The sequence below is a fragment of the Artibeus jamaicensis genome, unplaced genomic scaffold, assembly GCF_021234435.1.
Source record: "Artibeus jamaicensis isolate MK-2021 breed Jamaican fruit bat unplaced genomic scaffold, CSHL_Jam_final contig_465, whole genome shotgun sequence".
Lineage (NCBI taxonomy): Eukaryota > Metazoa > Chordata > Mammalia > Chiroptera > Phyllostomidae > Artibeus > Artibeus jamaicensis.
The window spans coordinates 23,186,624-23,202,337 of record NW_026521843.1 but is presented as its reverse complement, the minus strand read 5'-3'; the positions used below and the strand labels follow the sequence as shown (position 1 = coordinate 23,202,337).

The 15,714-nt window shown below is 35.6% G+C and overlaps 1 protein-coding gene across 2 annotated transcripts in view; it reads left to right on the top strand.

Moving 5' to 3' along the window:
• The window catches only part of SOS1 (SOS Ras/Rac guanine nucleotide exchange factor 1), a 118,560-nt gene that overhangs the window by 86,310 nt on the left and 16,536 nt on the right, over positions 1 to 15,714 (top strand). For both annotated transcript variants that reach the window (XM_053666857.1, XM_053666856.1), the window contains exons 11-17: positions 1,488 to 1,569; positions 2,295 to 2,417; positions 2,699 to 2,802; positions 3,917 to 4,139; positions 5,266 to 5,385; positions 10,688 to 10,850; positions 11,894 to 12,011. In XM_053666857.1, the coding sequence (XP_053522832.1) occupies positions 1,488 to 1,569; positions 2,295 to 2,417; positions 2,699 to 2,802; positions 3,917 to 4,139; positions 5,266 to 5,385; positions 10,688 to 10,850; positions 11,894 to 12,011 (933 nt within the window). The remainder of the gene's footprint in view (positions 1 to 1,487; positions 1,570 to 2,294; positions 2,418 to 2,698; positions 2,803 to 3,916; positions 4,140 to 5,265; positions 5,386 to 10,687; positions 10,851 to 11,893; positions 12,012 to 15,714) is intronic.

Sequence of the window (15,714 nt, the reverse complement as noted above, 5' to 3'; positions counted from 1 at the left end):
GTATAATCTTAAAATCAAGGCTGTGTGATATTTAAATCAATTCATTACCTCTATGACTACATACACCAATTGATTGGAAGTAGATTTCTGTATTATGATAAATCCAAATATCAGCTTTTGGCGGGAAAAGTTCATATTTTATTGTAAGGTTAAATTTAGGGTAGTCCTTAATCAGACAGAATCAGCCTAAAAACGAATTTTCCAAACAAATTAATTCTGATTCTTGCTAAATCCTATGGTAATAAAAGACAATTCTTATACTTCTTATAAAGCGGCCACAGTGAATATATAGCCTAACAAAAATAAAGGTACTTGCTACTCTGAATGAATTTATCATTAAATTAGAGCATGCTAGACCATAATGTAAGATAGGAAAAGAATTCTCCCAGTAAAAAACTAAAGTTAGTAAACTCTTTCCCTCCTCCTTAACAACTCGAAACTAAAGGTGGAGCTTGATAACAGTAGTGTTGTAGAAGCTCCGCCCCCTCCCCACCCCCATTGTGGAATACTGTCAGGCAGAGACTGCGATAGGCCAGGCCTGCGGAAGTGATCACAGTCAACCACCTATTTCACTGCAGGGAGATTTGAATGACAAGTAGGTCCTCCCCTGGAAAGGGTTTACTACTTGAAATAAAACGAATTGAAAGTTGTGAATAAAATCAAATCAGCATATTCTGGCACATTTAATAGTTTTAATAACTCATATGTATTTGTAAGCATCTTTTAGTAGGGTTTTTTTAAAAAAAAAACCTTTAGCAAATAATTTAGAAACTGTATTTATCTACCAAATTATAAGACCCAATTTGTAGTTGTATGCTCTGTTAACATGATTGAAAGCAATCTAGATAACTGATCCTAAATAAACTAGTGTGGATGTCGGGAAAGGTAATAGATTATGCTGTGGCCTTTCTCTTTATGAAGGAGATAAACGGCCTGGTGATGCTCTGAGATCCAGGTAGGAGGAGTTGGGGAGCTTGCTTCCATGCTTGGCCTTTGCCTTTCCCTTCCTTCCCTTCGCGCCCCTGTGGCCAATGATGACATCAGCTAGTCAGAGTTGTGCAGAGGTCAAGAAAACAGGTTGGCATAAAATTTTAGTATCCAGCCATGGCTGGTGTGGCTCTGTGGATGAGCACCACCCTGCAAACTGAAAGGTTGCTGGTTTGATTCCCAGGCAAGGTACATGCCTGGGTTGTGGGCGAGGTCCCCAGTTGGTGTGCAAGACACAACCAATAGATGTAGCTCTAACACACTGATGTTTCTTTCCCTAAAAGTAAATAAATAAAATCTAAAATTCTAGTATCTTTAGTTTTGCCACTAATTTAAGAGGCACTAAGTCTAGCAGTTCGTTATAAAATCCAAAGCATTCTATGTGGTCAAAACATTCTGGGACTTTTAAAATTGATTATTTGATCTCTTTTGAAAATGTGAATACTAGTTTAATCAGTCTGAATCAAAGATTTTAATAAGATTTTTCCTTTTCTTCTTAGATCCCAATTTTGTTCGGACATTTCTTACAACATACAGATCCTTTTGTAAACCTCAAGAACTACTGAGTCTTATAATAGAAAGGTCTGTTCATTTTAAATGTTTAAATTCTTTTTTTCTTTAGAGATTGAGCTAAGATCTTATATTCTTGGAACTATATTAAATCAGCTTTAAATTGTAGGCCATGAACACTGTTTTAAGAAATCAAATCTCTTAGAAGATTGTTTATTTTGTTAGCTTTCATTATTTAAATACAAAAATAGACATTCTTTTTTACATGGAAAATCAGTATGTGAAACTTCAAATTTATAAGTTAATCTAACTAAAGAGCTATATAAAATGCATAATTTAGACTCAGGAAATTTAAATTTTGGTGATTTATATGTTCTAAATGGATTTTTCAAACATGCCACAAGTTGAGGAAAATGGAGCTTGTTAGTGAACAAATAATCAAGAAAAGTGTTTCATCCAAAAGAGCAGTTAACTTTTCAAGCTTTACCCTTAAAAAGTATTATATTGGTTGATTTGCCATAATTATACAAGCCAAAAAGGAACATCAGTTCAGTAACTTTATAATCACATTTATTTTTAGACTTTGCTGGTATCCCTTATGGTGTTTCTAGTTAGGTTTATCTATAAGATCATTAACCTTTACTTTATAGAAGCCTTGTTTTCACTGATGTGTCTGTCCTTAGTAATTTTTCATAGTGCTTTCCTGATTGTGCTGACTAGTAACATGATTTCTAGTTTCCTATTTGTATAATTTGATACAATTAATATTTTCATTAGTTTATTCTGCTTTATGTTAGGTTTGAAATTCCAGAGCCTGAACCAACAGAAGCCGATCGCATAGCTATAGAGAATGGAGATCAGCCCTTGAGTGCGGAGCTAAAAAGATTTAGAAAGGAATATATACAGCCTGTACAACTGCGGTAAGTGCTAATAAATGGCTGAAGTACATAAGCCTTTATCGAACTTTTGTTTCAGAGTCGAAACAAGGCCAGGAGGAGGTAGTAAGTAAGTTGAGTGACAAGCAGTTGTCAAAAGTTATTGTATAAGTCTTCATTAACATGGAATTTTGAAAGTGGTAAGCAATGTATAAGATTATTTAATTTAGTGACAGTTACTGTTTTCATTTATACCATTCATTGTGATAAGCATTTATCTCCGAGTTCCCTTGTAATTTAATTATTCTTCTGTGTGAATGCCATAGAGTTTTAAATGTCTGCCGGCACTGGGTAGAGCACCACTTCTATGACTTTGAAAGAGATACAGATCTTTTGCGGAGAATGGAGGAATTTATTGGAACAGTAAGAGGTATGGTTTTTGTAAGTGCCTAGTTTTATGTGGTGACCGTCAATTGCTGTCCTTACTGCCCATTGTTAAGAGGTGTATGTGGTAATACCAGCATAGTGATTTGAAAAATTTAAAAATTTTCATTGAACAACATTTTTGATCTACAAATTGCTCAGTAATCACCCTGTTAAAGCAATGTATTTTCATTGAGTAAATCGCCTGGCCGGTTACTTTGGAATTGGATAGAAAAAGTCTCATAGATAAGTGTACTGTCTTTACACATCTGACAGTGGGGCACAAAGGATAGTTAGGGGCTGCTGTGCCATCGCAACCCCACTGACCGAGTCCCTGAGCCACAGCTGAACAGGGCATACGTCACGGAGGCAGCAGAGCACAGGGAACGGGGAGCTGGGAAACGGGACTTTTATTCCCAGCACTGCCAGTCATCAGCCATGACTATGGGCAAAATTACTTTCATTCATTCTCATCAGTAACATGTGGAACTAGGTTCAATGATCTCCAGAGTTTCTCTTCTAGTTTTAAAGATTCTATGATTGCATAGGTATAAGTCTGTCTCTGGGAAACTTGTCTACATTTCCATGGTACCTGGCGAATGAGGGTCAGAATACACTGCCCAGTACCCATACTTCCATGCATAGTACAAAACAGAGCCACCTCAGAAACTCGTAGTTAAATGAAGTACTCCGTCCTCTGGCACCGTTTGGTTTATAAAATGCAATGTTGATCAGATTAACAGTGGATGTGTATAGTCTATCCTCAGAAATCGCATTTGTGTAAGATAAATATTTTTTTGAAGATTATAGAATATTTTGAACTGAAGTTCAGAACAATAGAAGTAAAAAATCTCTACAAATAAATTACTTTCTAATTTCATTTTAAAAGCAAATGGAAGAATATAAACCAAGTTATAACAGTGGTTACCCATGTGAGGAAGAACAAGACTGGTATAGGGAGCAGGGAAATGGTAAAGGGGAACTTTTATTTATTAAATTTTGATCATTTGAACTTTTTATATTAAAAATATATTCAGGTATCACTTGTGTGATTTTATACTATTTTTAAAAATAAAATATTGAGTAAAACATATTTAAATGTTATTTAAAATGTATTTCAGGTAAAGCAATGAGAAAATGGGTTGAATCCATCACTAAAATAATCCAACGGAAAAAAATGGCAAGAGACAGTGGACCAGGTCATAATATTACATTTCAGAGTTCACCTCCCACAGTTGAATGGCACATAAGCAGACCTGGGCACATAGAGACTTTTGACCTGCTCACCTTACACCCAATAGAAATTGCTCGGCAACTCACTTTACTTGAATCAGATCTATATCGGTATGTAATTTGACATTCAAGCTGAAAAATCACTTTAAAGGAGTTAATTTTTTTAATGAAATACTGGTTTCTCTTAAAAGACTGTTACAAGACGTAAGTGAGTTAGGACACGAAGTGTCAGGTGTGCAGGAGGCTCCCCTCTCACTTTCTGACCTCTTTGCTTTGTCTGGATTTTAAAGCTTCTCTCTGCCCAGTCACCCCTTGTTGGTAAAGCTAAGTTCATATCCTGGCTTTAGCATTTGCTAGCTTGGTGTTCTAGAGTAACTCTAACCTTCGTTTGTAACTTTCTCCCTCTGAGCCTATTAGTTTCCTCGAGAGTAGAATGGAGCTAGCAATATTACTCACTCCTGGGGCTGTTGTGAGGTTTAAAAAAGTCAATACATGTACAGTGCTAGCACAAAGTAAGGGCTCAGTAAGTTAGCTACTGCCGTTGTAATTATGAATTTAAGTCATGGCCAGCTACAGCCTTTTTAGACTTTCTACATGTTAATAACTACTGTCTCAAAAAATGTCTGTTTCTAGTTATAAATGGGGGCTATTTAGAAATTCAGCCTATTTTTAATAACTAAATGAAAAGGGAACTAAATTTATAGATCTTCACCCACCAAAGATCATCACTATTCTCAAAAATCGGTGTTAGAGTCTATTTTATTTTCCTGGACTGTTTTGTGGTGGGGTTTCCCCTCCTCCTTTAGAGGAAAAAAAAATGCATGAATTGCAGTATTACTATAACCTCATTGAGCTGATTGTTATAACAGTTATATCATTATTTAAAAGAATTATCCCAAACTACTTTGTCACCCCAATTTGTTAAATAATATTTGTAAGTGCTGGGAAAGCTATTATGAAGAAATCTCAAATTTGCCCCAAATAAAGTGCTACTGTAAAGCAATAATAAAAGTACACAGGTACATGCATAAAATATTTTTAATATATAGAAAAATATGCAGAATTATAATTTTTTGTTAAATCTTGTCGTAAATCTTGCTGCTGATGTAAGAGGAAAGTGAGTTTATATGATATGAGTTTATATGATATGAGTTTAGTTTTCCCTGTCTCATTTACTTAATAAAACAGTACGCTAGAGGGAAAAGTATCATGTAGAATTATATCTTGATGATTTTAGAGCCGTACAGCCATCAGAATTAGTTGGAAGTGTGTGGACAAAAGAAGACAAAGAAATTAATTCTCCTAATCTTCTAAAAATGATCCGGCACACCACCAATCTCACTCTGTGGTTTGAGAAGTAAGTATTACTGACATCCTTACATCCATAGCAGTCAGATGCTTTACATATTTTATTGCCATTTCGTTTCTATATGTCTCATGTTTTCTTCTGCCTTCTTTCTTTTTGCACTGAGTGAATAGTTTTTTAATGTAGCATTTTAATGTCATTAATTTTTTATTATATTTTGAGGCTTTTTTAATGGTTGCTTAAAGTTTACCATATACATCTCATCAGAATCAGCTTCATATTTATAGTAGCTTAATTTTCATGATACATAGAAATGTCAATCCTGTATAGCTCTATTTCCTTTCCTCCCTTTTTGTTGTATTATTGCGATACACATTATATATAAGTAATGATGCAAATCTAACAGTACACCGTAATTATTGCTTCATCATATGCCATTGTTTTCTTAGCCAGTTACAGCTTTGCTCTCACCCACCTCCTTTGTGCAGTTACTGACCATATATTGCACACAATTACATTTCTGTTTGTTATAGGCTCAGCAGTACATCACATGCCCCTTATTTTGTGCTGTGGCTCTTTAAATCGCTTAGAAGCATTGAGAAAAATAAGCATTTATAGTATCTTTTATAGTCACATAATTACCTTTATTGGTCCTCTTTCTTTGTGTGGATTCATATTACCATCTGGGGTCACTTGCTTTCAGCCAGAAGAACTTTTGTACATGGGTCTGCTAGGAACAAATTCTCTCCATTTTCGTTTGTCTGGAAGTCTATTTTGCCTTCACTTTTGAACAATAGGTCTATCTTAAAGTTCACTAATTATTTCTTCTGCCAGTTCAAATCGAATATTGAGCCCCTCTGGTAAATTTTTTTTGTTTTAATTATTGTACTTTTCAATTCCAGGATTTCTATTTGGTTCCTTTTATGATTCTGTATCTTTTGTGATATTCTCTGTTTGATGCACACTGTCTTCAAACCATTCTTTGCTTTTTAAATCATACTTTCCTTTAGTTCTTTGAACATACTCATAATGGCTATTTGAAATCTTTTTCTGTTAAATTGGACAGCTAGTCTCTCACAGACAGTTACTGTTCCCTGCCTTTTTCCCCAGTGAAAGGGTTATATTTTCCTGTTTCTTTGCATGCCTCATAATTTTTTGTTGGAAATTTGACATTTCAGATAATATTGTAGCAACTTGTAATTACTGCCCCACCCCCATCCCCAGGGCTTGTTGTTATTGCTTGTTGATTTGTTTAGTTGACTAGCTGGATTATTTTAGTGAAAGCTATTCTCCTCCACCTTCCCTCACACTGAGATGTCAAACTGAGATGTCCCTCTTCTGGGAGGTGCAGATTCACGTACACCCTCCCACAGTCACCCTAAGAAGGCAGCAGTTTCAGTCAGGCTTCCTTTCACTCCCTCCCTGACCACACCAAGTTGTTAACCTCCAGTAATTGCCAGCTGATTGCTCTACTGTTTCCAGAAACTCCCCAGTGGCCTAAATCACTCTGCAAACTAATCCGGTCATATTGTGACTGCTTTGAAGAAATGGTTTCTGAGGTCTCTATTTTGATATCTGTTCTGACCCCAGCTATCTCATTCCCTGGTTCTCTCCTGTGAACTAGTTGGCCAGAAGTCTAGGCTGTATCTTCATTAAATCCACAGATCTCTAAATTACTCTTCACCACAACCTTCACTGTTCTTGAGAGCATCCTTAGGTTTAAACTTCTCCACACTTTTCTGTAAATGACAGGAGATTAGGAGTGACCTGTTTGAGGCTAGAATCTGAAGCCAGGGACCATGGCAAGCTTCTCTTGGAGTTAACATTCTTGCTGTAGGAGCTGAGTGCTTGGTGGTGGTGCATGTGCAGACACAGCATAGCCTGAGGTCCTCTTGGCTTGCTTCTCTTAACATAGAACTGCCTTAGGAACCAGGGAATGGCTGTCTTCCCAGGATTTTGAGTATGCCACGTTCAAGGTAGAGCCTCTGTTCCACATCAAAGTTATGCAGGAGGAAGGACACCCTGCTTCTCAATGGCCCTCACTTGGGACCTGGCCTCAGCAGCAGCTGCTTGGGTCAGGATGAATGAGAAATGCTGAAGTACTGCTCCTCCTGGGAAGAAAGCCCTAGAGCTGGAAGTTGGGTGGACAGGGAGCCCTGTGTTCTTGGCTGCAGCAATCTGCAGTAAACCACTCTAGCCCTCCCCCTCAGAGGTTCTCTGGCAGGAAGAAGGGAGAGAGCAGTTTTAGTTCAAACACCACAAACTCCTGCCTCTACCTCTCTTACTGAATTTTTGTTGGTTTTCCTGAACAGATGTTTCTTCATTTGCTGTTCGCTTTAGGGCTATTTCTGGAGACTTTAAATATTTGCATGTATATATGTATATGTATATATTTATCTATAAACATTTATACACACACAATTTTCATTAGTTTCACTGAGGAGTGAATAAGCAGAGCTCCTTACACTATCATGACAGAAGTCCAGAATCTCAATGGAATTTTATAGTTGTGGCCAGAGATTGGAGTTTTTTATGTATTGGCCATGTTTTTCTTCTGAATAAAAATAGTCAAATATTATCAGTCAAATAATATTGACTAATTAGCCAATTCGACTAATCAGTCAAATAAGGGTGAGACGAGGTTCCACAGATCACACTGGAACTGACAGAAGACCAATGACAGAAGGGAATGGCTGGAACCTGAGCTAGAACGTGGATGCAGACCCGAAAGAGATTCCTAAAGAGAAATAAGCACCCAAGAAATCTGCAAGTTGGGATTTTCTTCTATTTGTTATTACTCCTCAGCCTCTAAAAAAGTGAAACTTTGGAATTTTCCTTCTATGTGTTGCTTCCTGATTTCCTCATTAAGTTAAATAGCTACACTTGGGTATGATTTCCATTATAATAATTAAACTTATGTCTGTAAAGAGGAAACATAACTGATTGAGCACAGAGACTATTTCATTTCTGTCCTATTTTTAATAGATTACTAAGAAGAAGGCCATTTCCTGCTTTGTCCTTTTTTAAAAAATTGTGTTAAGAACACTTAACATGAGATTTATCCTATTAACAGGCTATTGCAGTGTACAACACAGCACTGTCATCTTTAGGCATAATGTTGTGCAGCAGAAATCTAGAATTTATTGCTCTTGCAACACTGATATCTGATACACGTTGATGAGCAATGCCCTGCTATCCACTCCGCATAGTCCCTGGCCATCACCATTCTGTTCTTTGCTGCTATGAGTTTGACTGTTTTAGAACATGCAGCATTTGCCTTTTTGTGCCTGGCTTATTTCCCTTAGCATAGGGTTCTCGTGCTCATTCCCGTTGTTACATACTGCAGGATTCCCTTCTGAATCATATTCTGTTGCACGTGTACACCACTTTTCTTTATCCATGCATCCGCAGATGGACATCGAGGTGGTTTGCACCTCTTAGCTATTGTGGACAGCATTGCAGTGAACATAGGAGCGCTAATGTATCTTTGAGGCACTGTTCAATAGTTTTGGATAAATTCCCAGAAGTGGGGTTGCTGAATCATATGGTACTTCTATTTTTAATGTTTTGAGGAACCTGCATACCGTCTTCCCTAGCGGCTACACAGTTTTGCATTCCTGCCATCATCAGTGTACATGGGTTCCAGTATCTGCCTTTCCAAAGTGAAAGGTTCTCGTTCATTTGCCAGAGTGGTTCTTAGCCATGGATGTGCATTAAATTGGAGTCACCTGTGGATAAATTACTCCATACTTACCTGGTCGTTACAAAATCTCCCCAGGTGATCTGTTTGCATACCTAGTTAATATCAACTGAAATAATTAAATAAAAGATGCAAATACATTATACTTACATTATGCCTTTTGAAATAACTAACTTGCTATCCAGAATATGATATATTTGTAGCGATCTCGCTAATGCTTTAAACACATAAACATGTTTAATTTGAAAAAAGGCAAATTAATTTTAATAGTTTTACAATGGTTTTTTCTTAATGTCTGCCCTGCCTCATTAGAAAATTATATAATCTGCAACTGTATATTTTTTTAAAGTTTTTCTAGAATTGAGTTGAGAGAGAAACACACGGATCAGCTGCCTCCCATAGGTCCCCTGACCTGGGCTCAGACCCACAACCTTTTGGTGCACAGGACAGTGCTCCAAGTCACTGGGCCGCCCACTCAGGGCTGCAACTTTACACTTAAAAATGGTTAATATTGATTTATATTTATTTTTCCAGTTATGTATTCTATTTTTTACTTGTATTATAAGGTGTTTAATATTACATTATTGAAAACCAAGTTTAATGTGTCTTTTTCTTTACTGATAACTAATTAGTAAATAAATTTTCTCAAATATACTTAGAAGTGGAGAGTAAATGTTCACTGAGGAATTTTCGAGCATAGCACAAAAATTCCTTTTAGATATTTACCAAGATATATACATGTATACTTTCCAAGGATTCTTGATATTTAAATGCTTTTATTTTATTGATTTTTTTCTAAGTAATTAAATAATTTTATTCTTGGGAGAAAATTGAGGCAATCATAATAGCACAAACAATAAAATATAATTAAAAATAAAAATAAATAAATTTTTTTCTTCTTGCCCTGTTTGGTGTAGCTCAGTGGATTGAGCATGAGCCTATGAACCAAAGGATTGCGGTTTGATTCCCAGTGAGGGCACATGCCTGGGTCGCAGGGCAGTTCCCAGCAGGGGACCCACGAGAGGCGACCATACATTAATATTTCTCTCCTTCTCTCCTTCTCTTCTTCCCTTCCCCTCTAAATATAAATAAATAAAATCTATAAAAAATTTTTTTCTTCTTAACTGAGGTAAAATACTTTCATTGACATTTTTTACCTTATAACGCTTACTATTTAAAAAGCTGTTCCTAGAAATGTAGCTAATTATTTCTGTATTTAAAAGAAAGAAATTAAGGATTAATCACTAAAATCTTGCAATTAGATGAAGAATAGGAAGCACAGAATTTTTGAATTCTAGAATAAATTCCCCTAGAATACCCCCACAGCCTCCAGAACAGCATACATTCAATAAGATGTCAGACTCATCAGTTAATTCCGATGCTGAGACAGGATGCACCAGATATGCTGGAACATGACCGACTGGTGCATGGTGTCCATCTGGAGGGCAGTGAGGAGCAGTGAGCCTGACTCCGAGGTACTGCTGTATCTTTCAGTTCTCCTGCTACTTACCCAGCATTCTGATTATCTAATCTCTACAGTTACACGTATGGCCTCTCCACGCTCTACATTATTTTATTTACTAAAATTTTTAACTCACATCCTTGTTGGAAAAACTCTGAATTTCTAAATTCATTTTTGTCTTTGATTCCCAGATGTATTGTAGAAACTGAAAACTTAGAGGAAAGAGTGGCTGTGGTGAGTCGAATAATTGAGATTCTGCAAGTCTTTCAAGAGCTGAACAACTTCAATGGTGTCCTTGAGGTGGTCAGTGCTATGAACTCATCACCTGTTTACAGGCTAGACCACACATTTGAGGTAGGTTTGTATAGTTGGCTTTTTTAAAAGAACTTAAATTTCATGTTCTAAGAATCAGGATTTTAACATGTGTGATCTTTGTAATTTTTAACTGCCTCATCTGTCTCTCAATAATAATATTGGGTTGGCCAAAAAATCCACTTAGTTTTTTCCATAAAAAAAGAAGATACATTTTTTATTTTCACCAATAACTTTATTGACTTGGATATTGTCAGTATGTTGGCAATCTCCTGTGTGGTACAACACTGATTGTTTTCAGTTAATGTCTCGATTTGATCACTGTCAACTTCAACTAGTCGACCCAACTGCCCAACTGTGGAGCACCATCCAGCATGAAACTTCACACGCCACTTTTGATACATTCAATCAGTCAGAACTTCTCCATGCACTGCACAAATTTTTCTTTGCATTTCAGTTGCATTTTTACCTTACTTGAAATAACAAAGCATAATATGCTAAAAATGTTGCTTATTTTCTTCCCATCTTCAATATTAAAATGGCTACGCAAAAATTCACCAATTTTGATAAGTTTTTTTAATGCACGCTGATAGGACAGCTATAACAATACAGTCTAACAGAATTGTTTCGAACGAAGTTAAAGACAATTCAGCTACTAGAGCCACCTTACAGGAAAAACCAAAGGAACTTTTTGGCCAACTCAATAGTTTAAAAGACCATATTATCTAAATTTCAAGTCGAATTGGTTGCTCTTTTTAAATTAGGCATTTTCATTTAAATGCATTCATGTTAGAAGAAGAAAATGCTTTCAGCACTTAATTTGTATTGTATAATTATACTCACATAATTGTGTGAGGAATGGCATGAGAAACCTGATTTCACACACAGACACACACACACACACACACACCCTTTAAGTTTGCACTAGGAACCATGAAGATAGCCTCTTTGAGCCAGCATGGTTATTCTTAGAATCAAGCTGACACAGTTGTGATTGGGCTTTACTCTTAGCCTGGATTTTTTTTTTAAAAACCTTGATTTCTTTTATAAACTTATGCTCCCTAAATATTATTTTTTTATTGTAGCAAATACCAAGTCGCCAAAAGAAAATTTTAGAAGAAGCTCATGAATTAAGTGAAGATCACTATAAGAAATATTTGGCAAAACTCAGGTCTATTAATCCACCATGTGTGCCTTTCTTTGGTGAGCATTTCCTGTTGAATTTTTATTGTTTTTCTGGATAAAACAAGACACTTATTTCATTAAATAACTGAGTTTACACCTGTGTAATATACCAGCAGAAAATTCTTATTTAACAAATATTTAGCACCTGAATCCCCTTAGAATTTTTCTCTATTAGGACTTTTTAAGATCAAACCTAATCTATACATTGCACTTTTTATTTCCATCTTGGGCAGCCATCTGATGCAGTGCTCTCTCTTTCACACCAGTTTCTCTGCCTGGATATGTGCTCTGATGACTCCTCCTCTGCATACTAAACAAAAACAATAATCTCTGTTACATGTCTGGGGTTTAGTCTTTTAAGCATGTGGTATATTTCCCCTAGCCATTTCCTCATCTATATCTGTATTTTGTATATAGCTTTAAGTTATACCGTGCATGGTGTTGTTATATCCTGATTTTTTAAATCAGCAGATCATATTTTCCCACTTGTTTTCAGGCTTTATAACTAACCACTTTTGTATTTACTTCTAATCTTTTTGCTGTGCACATTGTATATAGTTGTAATCATATGACATACACACTATTGTTTACTTTTTCACTTACCATATTCTAAATATATTGTTGTGTTTTATTAGTCTTCATAATTATTATTTGTAATGCTGCATAATATTCCATAAAGTTGGTCTGACAGTTCATTTAACTATGACCCCATGATTGAACGCATACATTGTTTGCATGTCTTGGGGTTTCCTAAATAATGTTATGATGAATATCCTTGAGAATATTTTTAAGCTAGGTATTTTACCATTATGCCCTTTACTTTTTATTCTTTAACATACAATATATTTAAATTCTATAATGTCTGTCTTTTCCATTATGATTGCTGTTGGTTCTAACCCTAGAAAATTCTTCCAGCCTAGTAATTTAATATTTAGTGATATTTTCTTTTACCTTTATGATCTCATTTTTAAAATTATATTTAACTCTTTAATCAAATTAAATATTTTTTTAATATATGAAATATTCAAATTTATTTCTCCACCAAATTGGTTTTTATTGACTCAGGGTTATTGAGTAAATCTTCTTTAACCACATTTATATATAGTAACTCCTTTAATAAATAATTTCCCATTAAGTTTTTATACTGGTGCCCAGTTTTAATGATTGGCACTTTACAATCAGTGGTTCTCAACTGGGGGCAATTTTTGCACCCCAGAGAACATTTAGCAAAATCTAGAGGTATTTTTGTTGTTCTCACTGGGAGGTGCTAGAGGTATCTTGTGGGCAGAGGACAGAAATGTCGCTAACATGCTGCGATACACAGGACAGCCCTACAACAAAAAGTTACTCAGTCCAAAAGGCCAGTCATGCCAAGGCTAAGTAAGAACCTCTGCCTAATAGTGCTTTCAAATATCATAACATTGGCTCTTCAGTATTTCTTCAGTATTTTCTTTGCCAATTTTGTCTTTTTATTTTTCCAAATAAACTTTATAATTAGAGGGGCAAATAATTTCCTCTAATACAGTTGAAACAATCTATCAATTAATTTGGAAAGAAAATGTATGGTACTTAGCTTTTTTCTAGGTGTTTCTCATTGTGAATGGTATCTTTTTTAATAGTCAATTACCCTTAATTCCAAGACTTTTAAATTTCCTTGGATTTTCTAAATACTTAATGATGTCTACCAATAGTGATAGTGTCTCTTGTTTTGTTCTTATTTCTGTGCTATGCCCTGTAACATTGGTCGTAACTTCCAAACAAAGGTTTAACAATAATGATAATAAGCAGCTTGGTTTTATTCTTAATTTAAGCAGAAATAGGTATAATTTTGCTGTTTTCTTGACTAGATGTTTTTTATTATGTTAAGAAAGTTTCCTTTCATAATTATCTCCTTTGTTAGCAATATATATTTACTTTGGTAAATAGTTTTCCATCTTAGTAAGAAAAAGGATTTTTCTTATTTAGCATATTAAACTATAGATTGGTCAATACTGAACCTTCCTACTTACTAATATTAACTAATTTATTCATGGTGGATTCATCTTTTTAAATATACAAATAAATTCTATTCATTATTGTTTTACTTAGGATTTTTGCATCCATCTTCATAAATAAGGTTGGTTTGGGGGGGGGTTGTACTATATTTATAGCTTTTGTCGTCATGGTTATATTTACTTTGTAACATTAGTTAAGTAACTTTACATCTAATTTATTCTATTCTGTAATATCATGAAATGATCTAGTCTTTAAATTTTGAAATATTCCAACAAAAACCATCTGGATCTGTAATCTTTTGTAGGATAATAATTCTTTCATAACATTTTCATTTCTTCCTTAATTTTATATTTTTTAAAGATTTTATTTATTTTTAGAGAAGAGGGAAGGGAAGGAAAAAGAAAGGGAGCGAAACATCAATGTGTGGTTGCCTCTCATGCACCTCCTACTGGGGACCTGGCCTGCAACCCAGGCGTGTGCCCTGACTGGGAATCAAACCAGCTACCATTTGGCTCTCAGGAGGATGCTTAATCCACTGAGCCACACCAGCCAGGGCTAGTTAAACTCTTTTAAAAAGATTCTTCATGACCCAGTCTAGATGCTACTACCCACAAATTCTTCACAGTTGGGCCATCAATTTGTGACCTGTATGGAAAGTTGATTTTGTCTGCCATTAAATAGCATATTTTGCCATGTATAATGTGCTCCCATGTATGCTGTGCACCCATATTTTTGGCCCAAACTTTGAGGGGAAAATCTTCCATTTTAATTTTTTAATTCAGTTTTTATTTATATTTAGAAACAAAAATGATTATTGTATTCCAGGGTGTTATTTTGCATGTGGATATCATTATTACTTTCTACAGTTACACTTTTAACATATATGCATAAGTAAAAGAATTAAAAACATTTACATGATACAGAATTAGTACTACCCATGTATAATGTGCATCCTAAAAAACTGGGCTAAACACAGCAAAATACAGTATGTACTCTCATGGACTTATTTGTCAGACTGAACATTGACCTAAGTCAGTCATGCAGCTTACTGTAGAGGAGAATATAATTGGCAGATGTGGAACATAAAAGAGCCTGTGCTTACTAGAATACAGGGGAAATTTGTCATGAACGTGTAACCAAGAGTGGCCTGAGCAGTACCTTGTATGGATCAGTGGACTGAGTGGCAGCCTGTGAAACAAAACATCACAGGTTCAATTCCTGGTCAGGGCACATGCCTGGGTTGTAGGCCAGGTCCCCAGTTGGGGAAGTCGGGAGCCAAGCAATTGATGTACCTTTCGCACATGGATGTTTTTTTCTCTCTCTTTTTCCCTCCCTTCCCACCTCTCTAAAATAAATGAATGAAATCTTTTATTTTAAAAGAGAGTGGCCTGCATGCTTAGAAATAACTAATATACTTAGTAGCTGTATACTTTTTAAAATCAGGCAGGCATTGATGTCTATAATATTCATTATTGCTGAGTTGTGCACTATTGATTTTGAGTCACATAATCTTTTCAAGAATATGGCCAAAAATTCTAGCATTGAAAAGTGTGCCTGTACCACAAAAGCACTTAAAACCGCTACAATACAGTTGGAACTAAAGTGCCTGTTATTTTTTCCGTTCTCCTCATCCAGCGCACAACCTGAAGTGGTGAAGAAGGGATTGGAACTCCTAATCCCTTGCTGTGCCTTCCCACACCCTGCCACTCCTCTTCCTTCCCACACG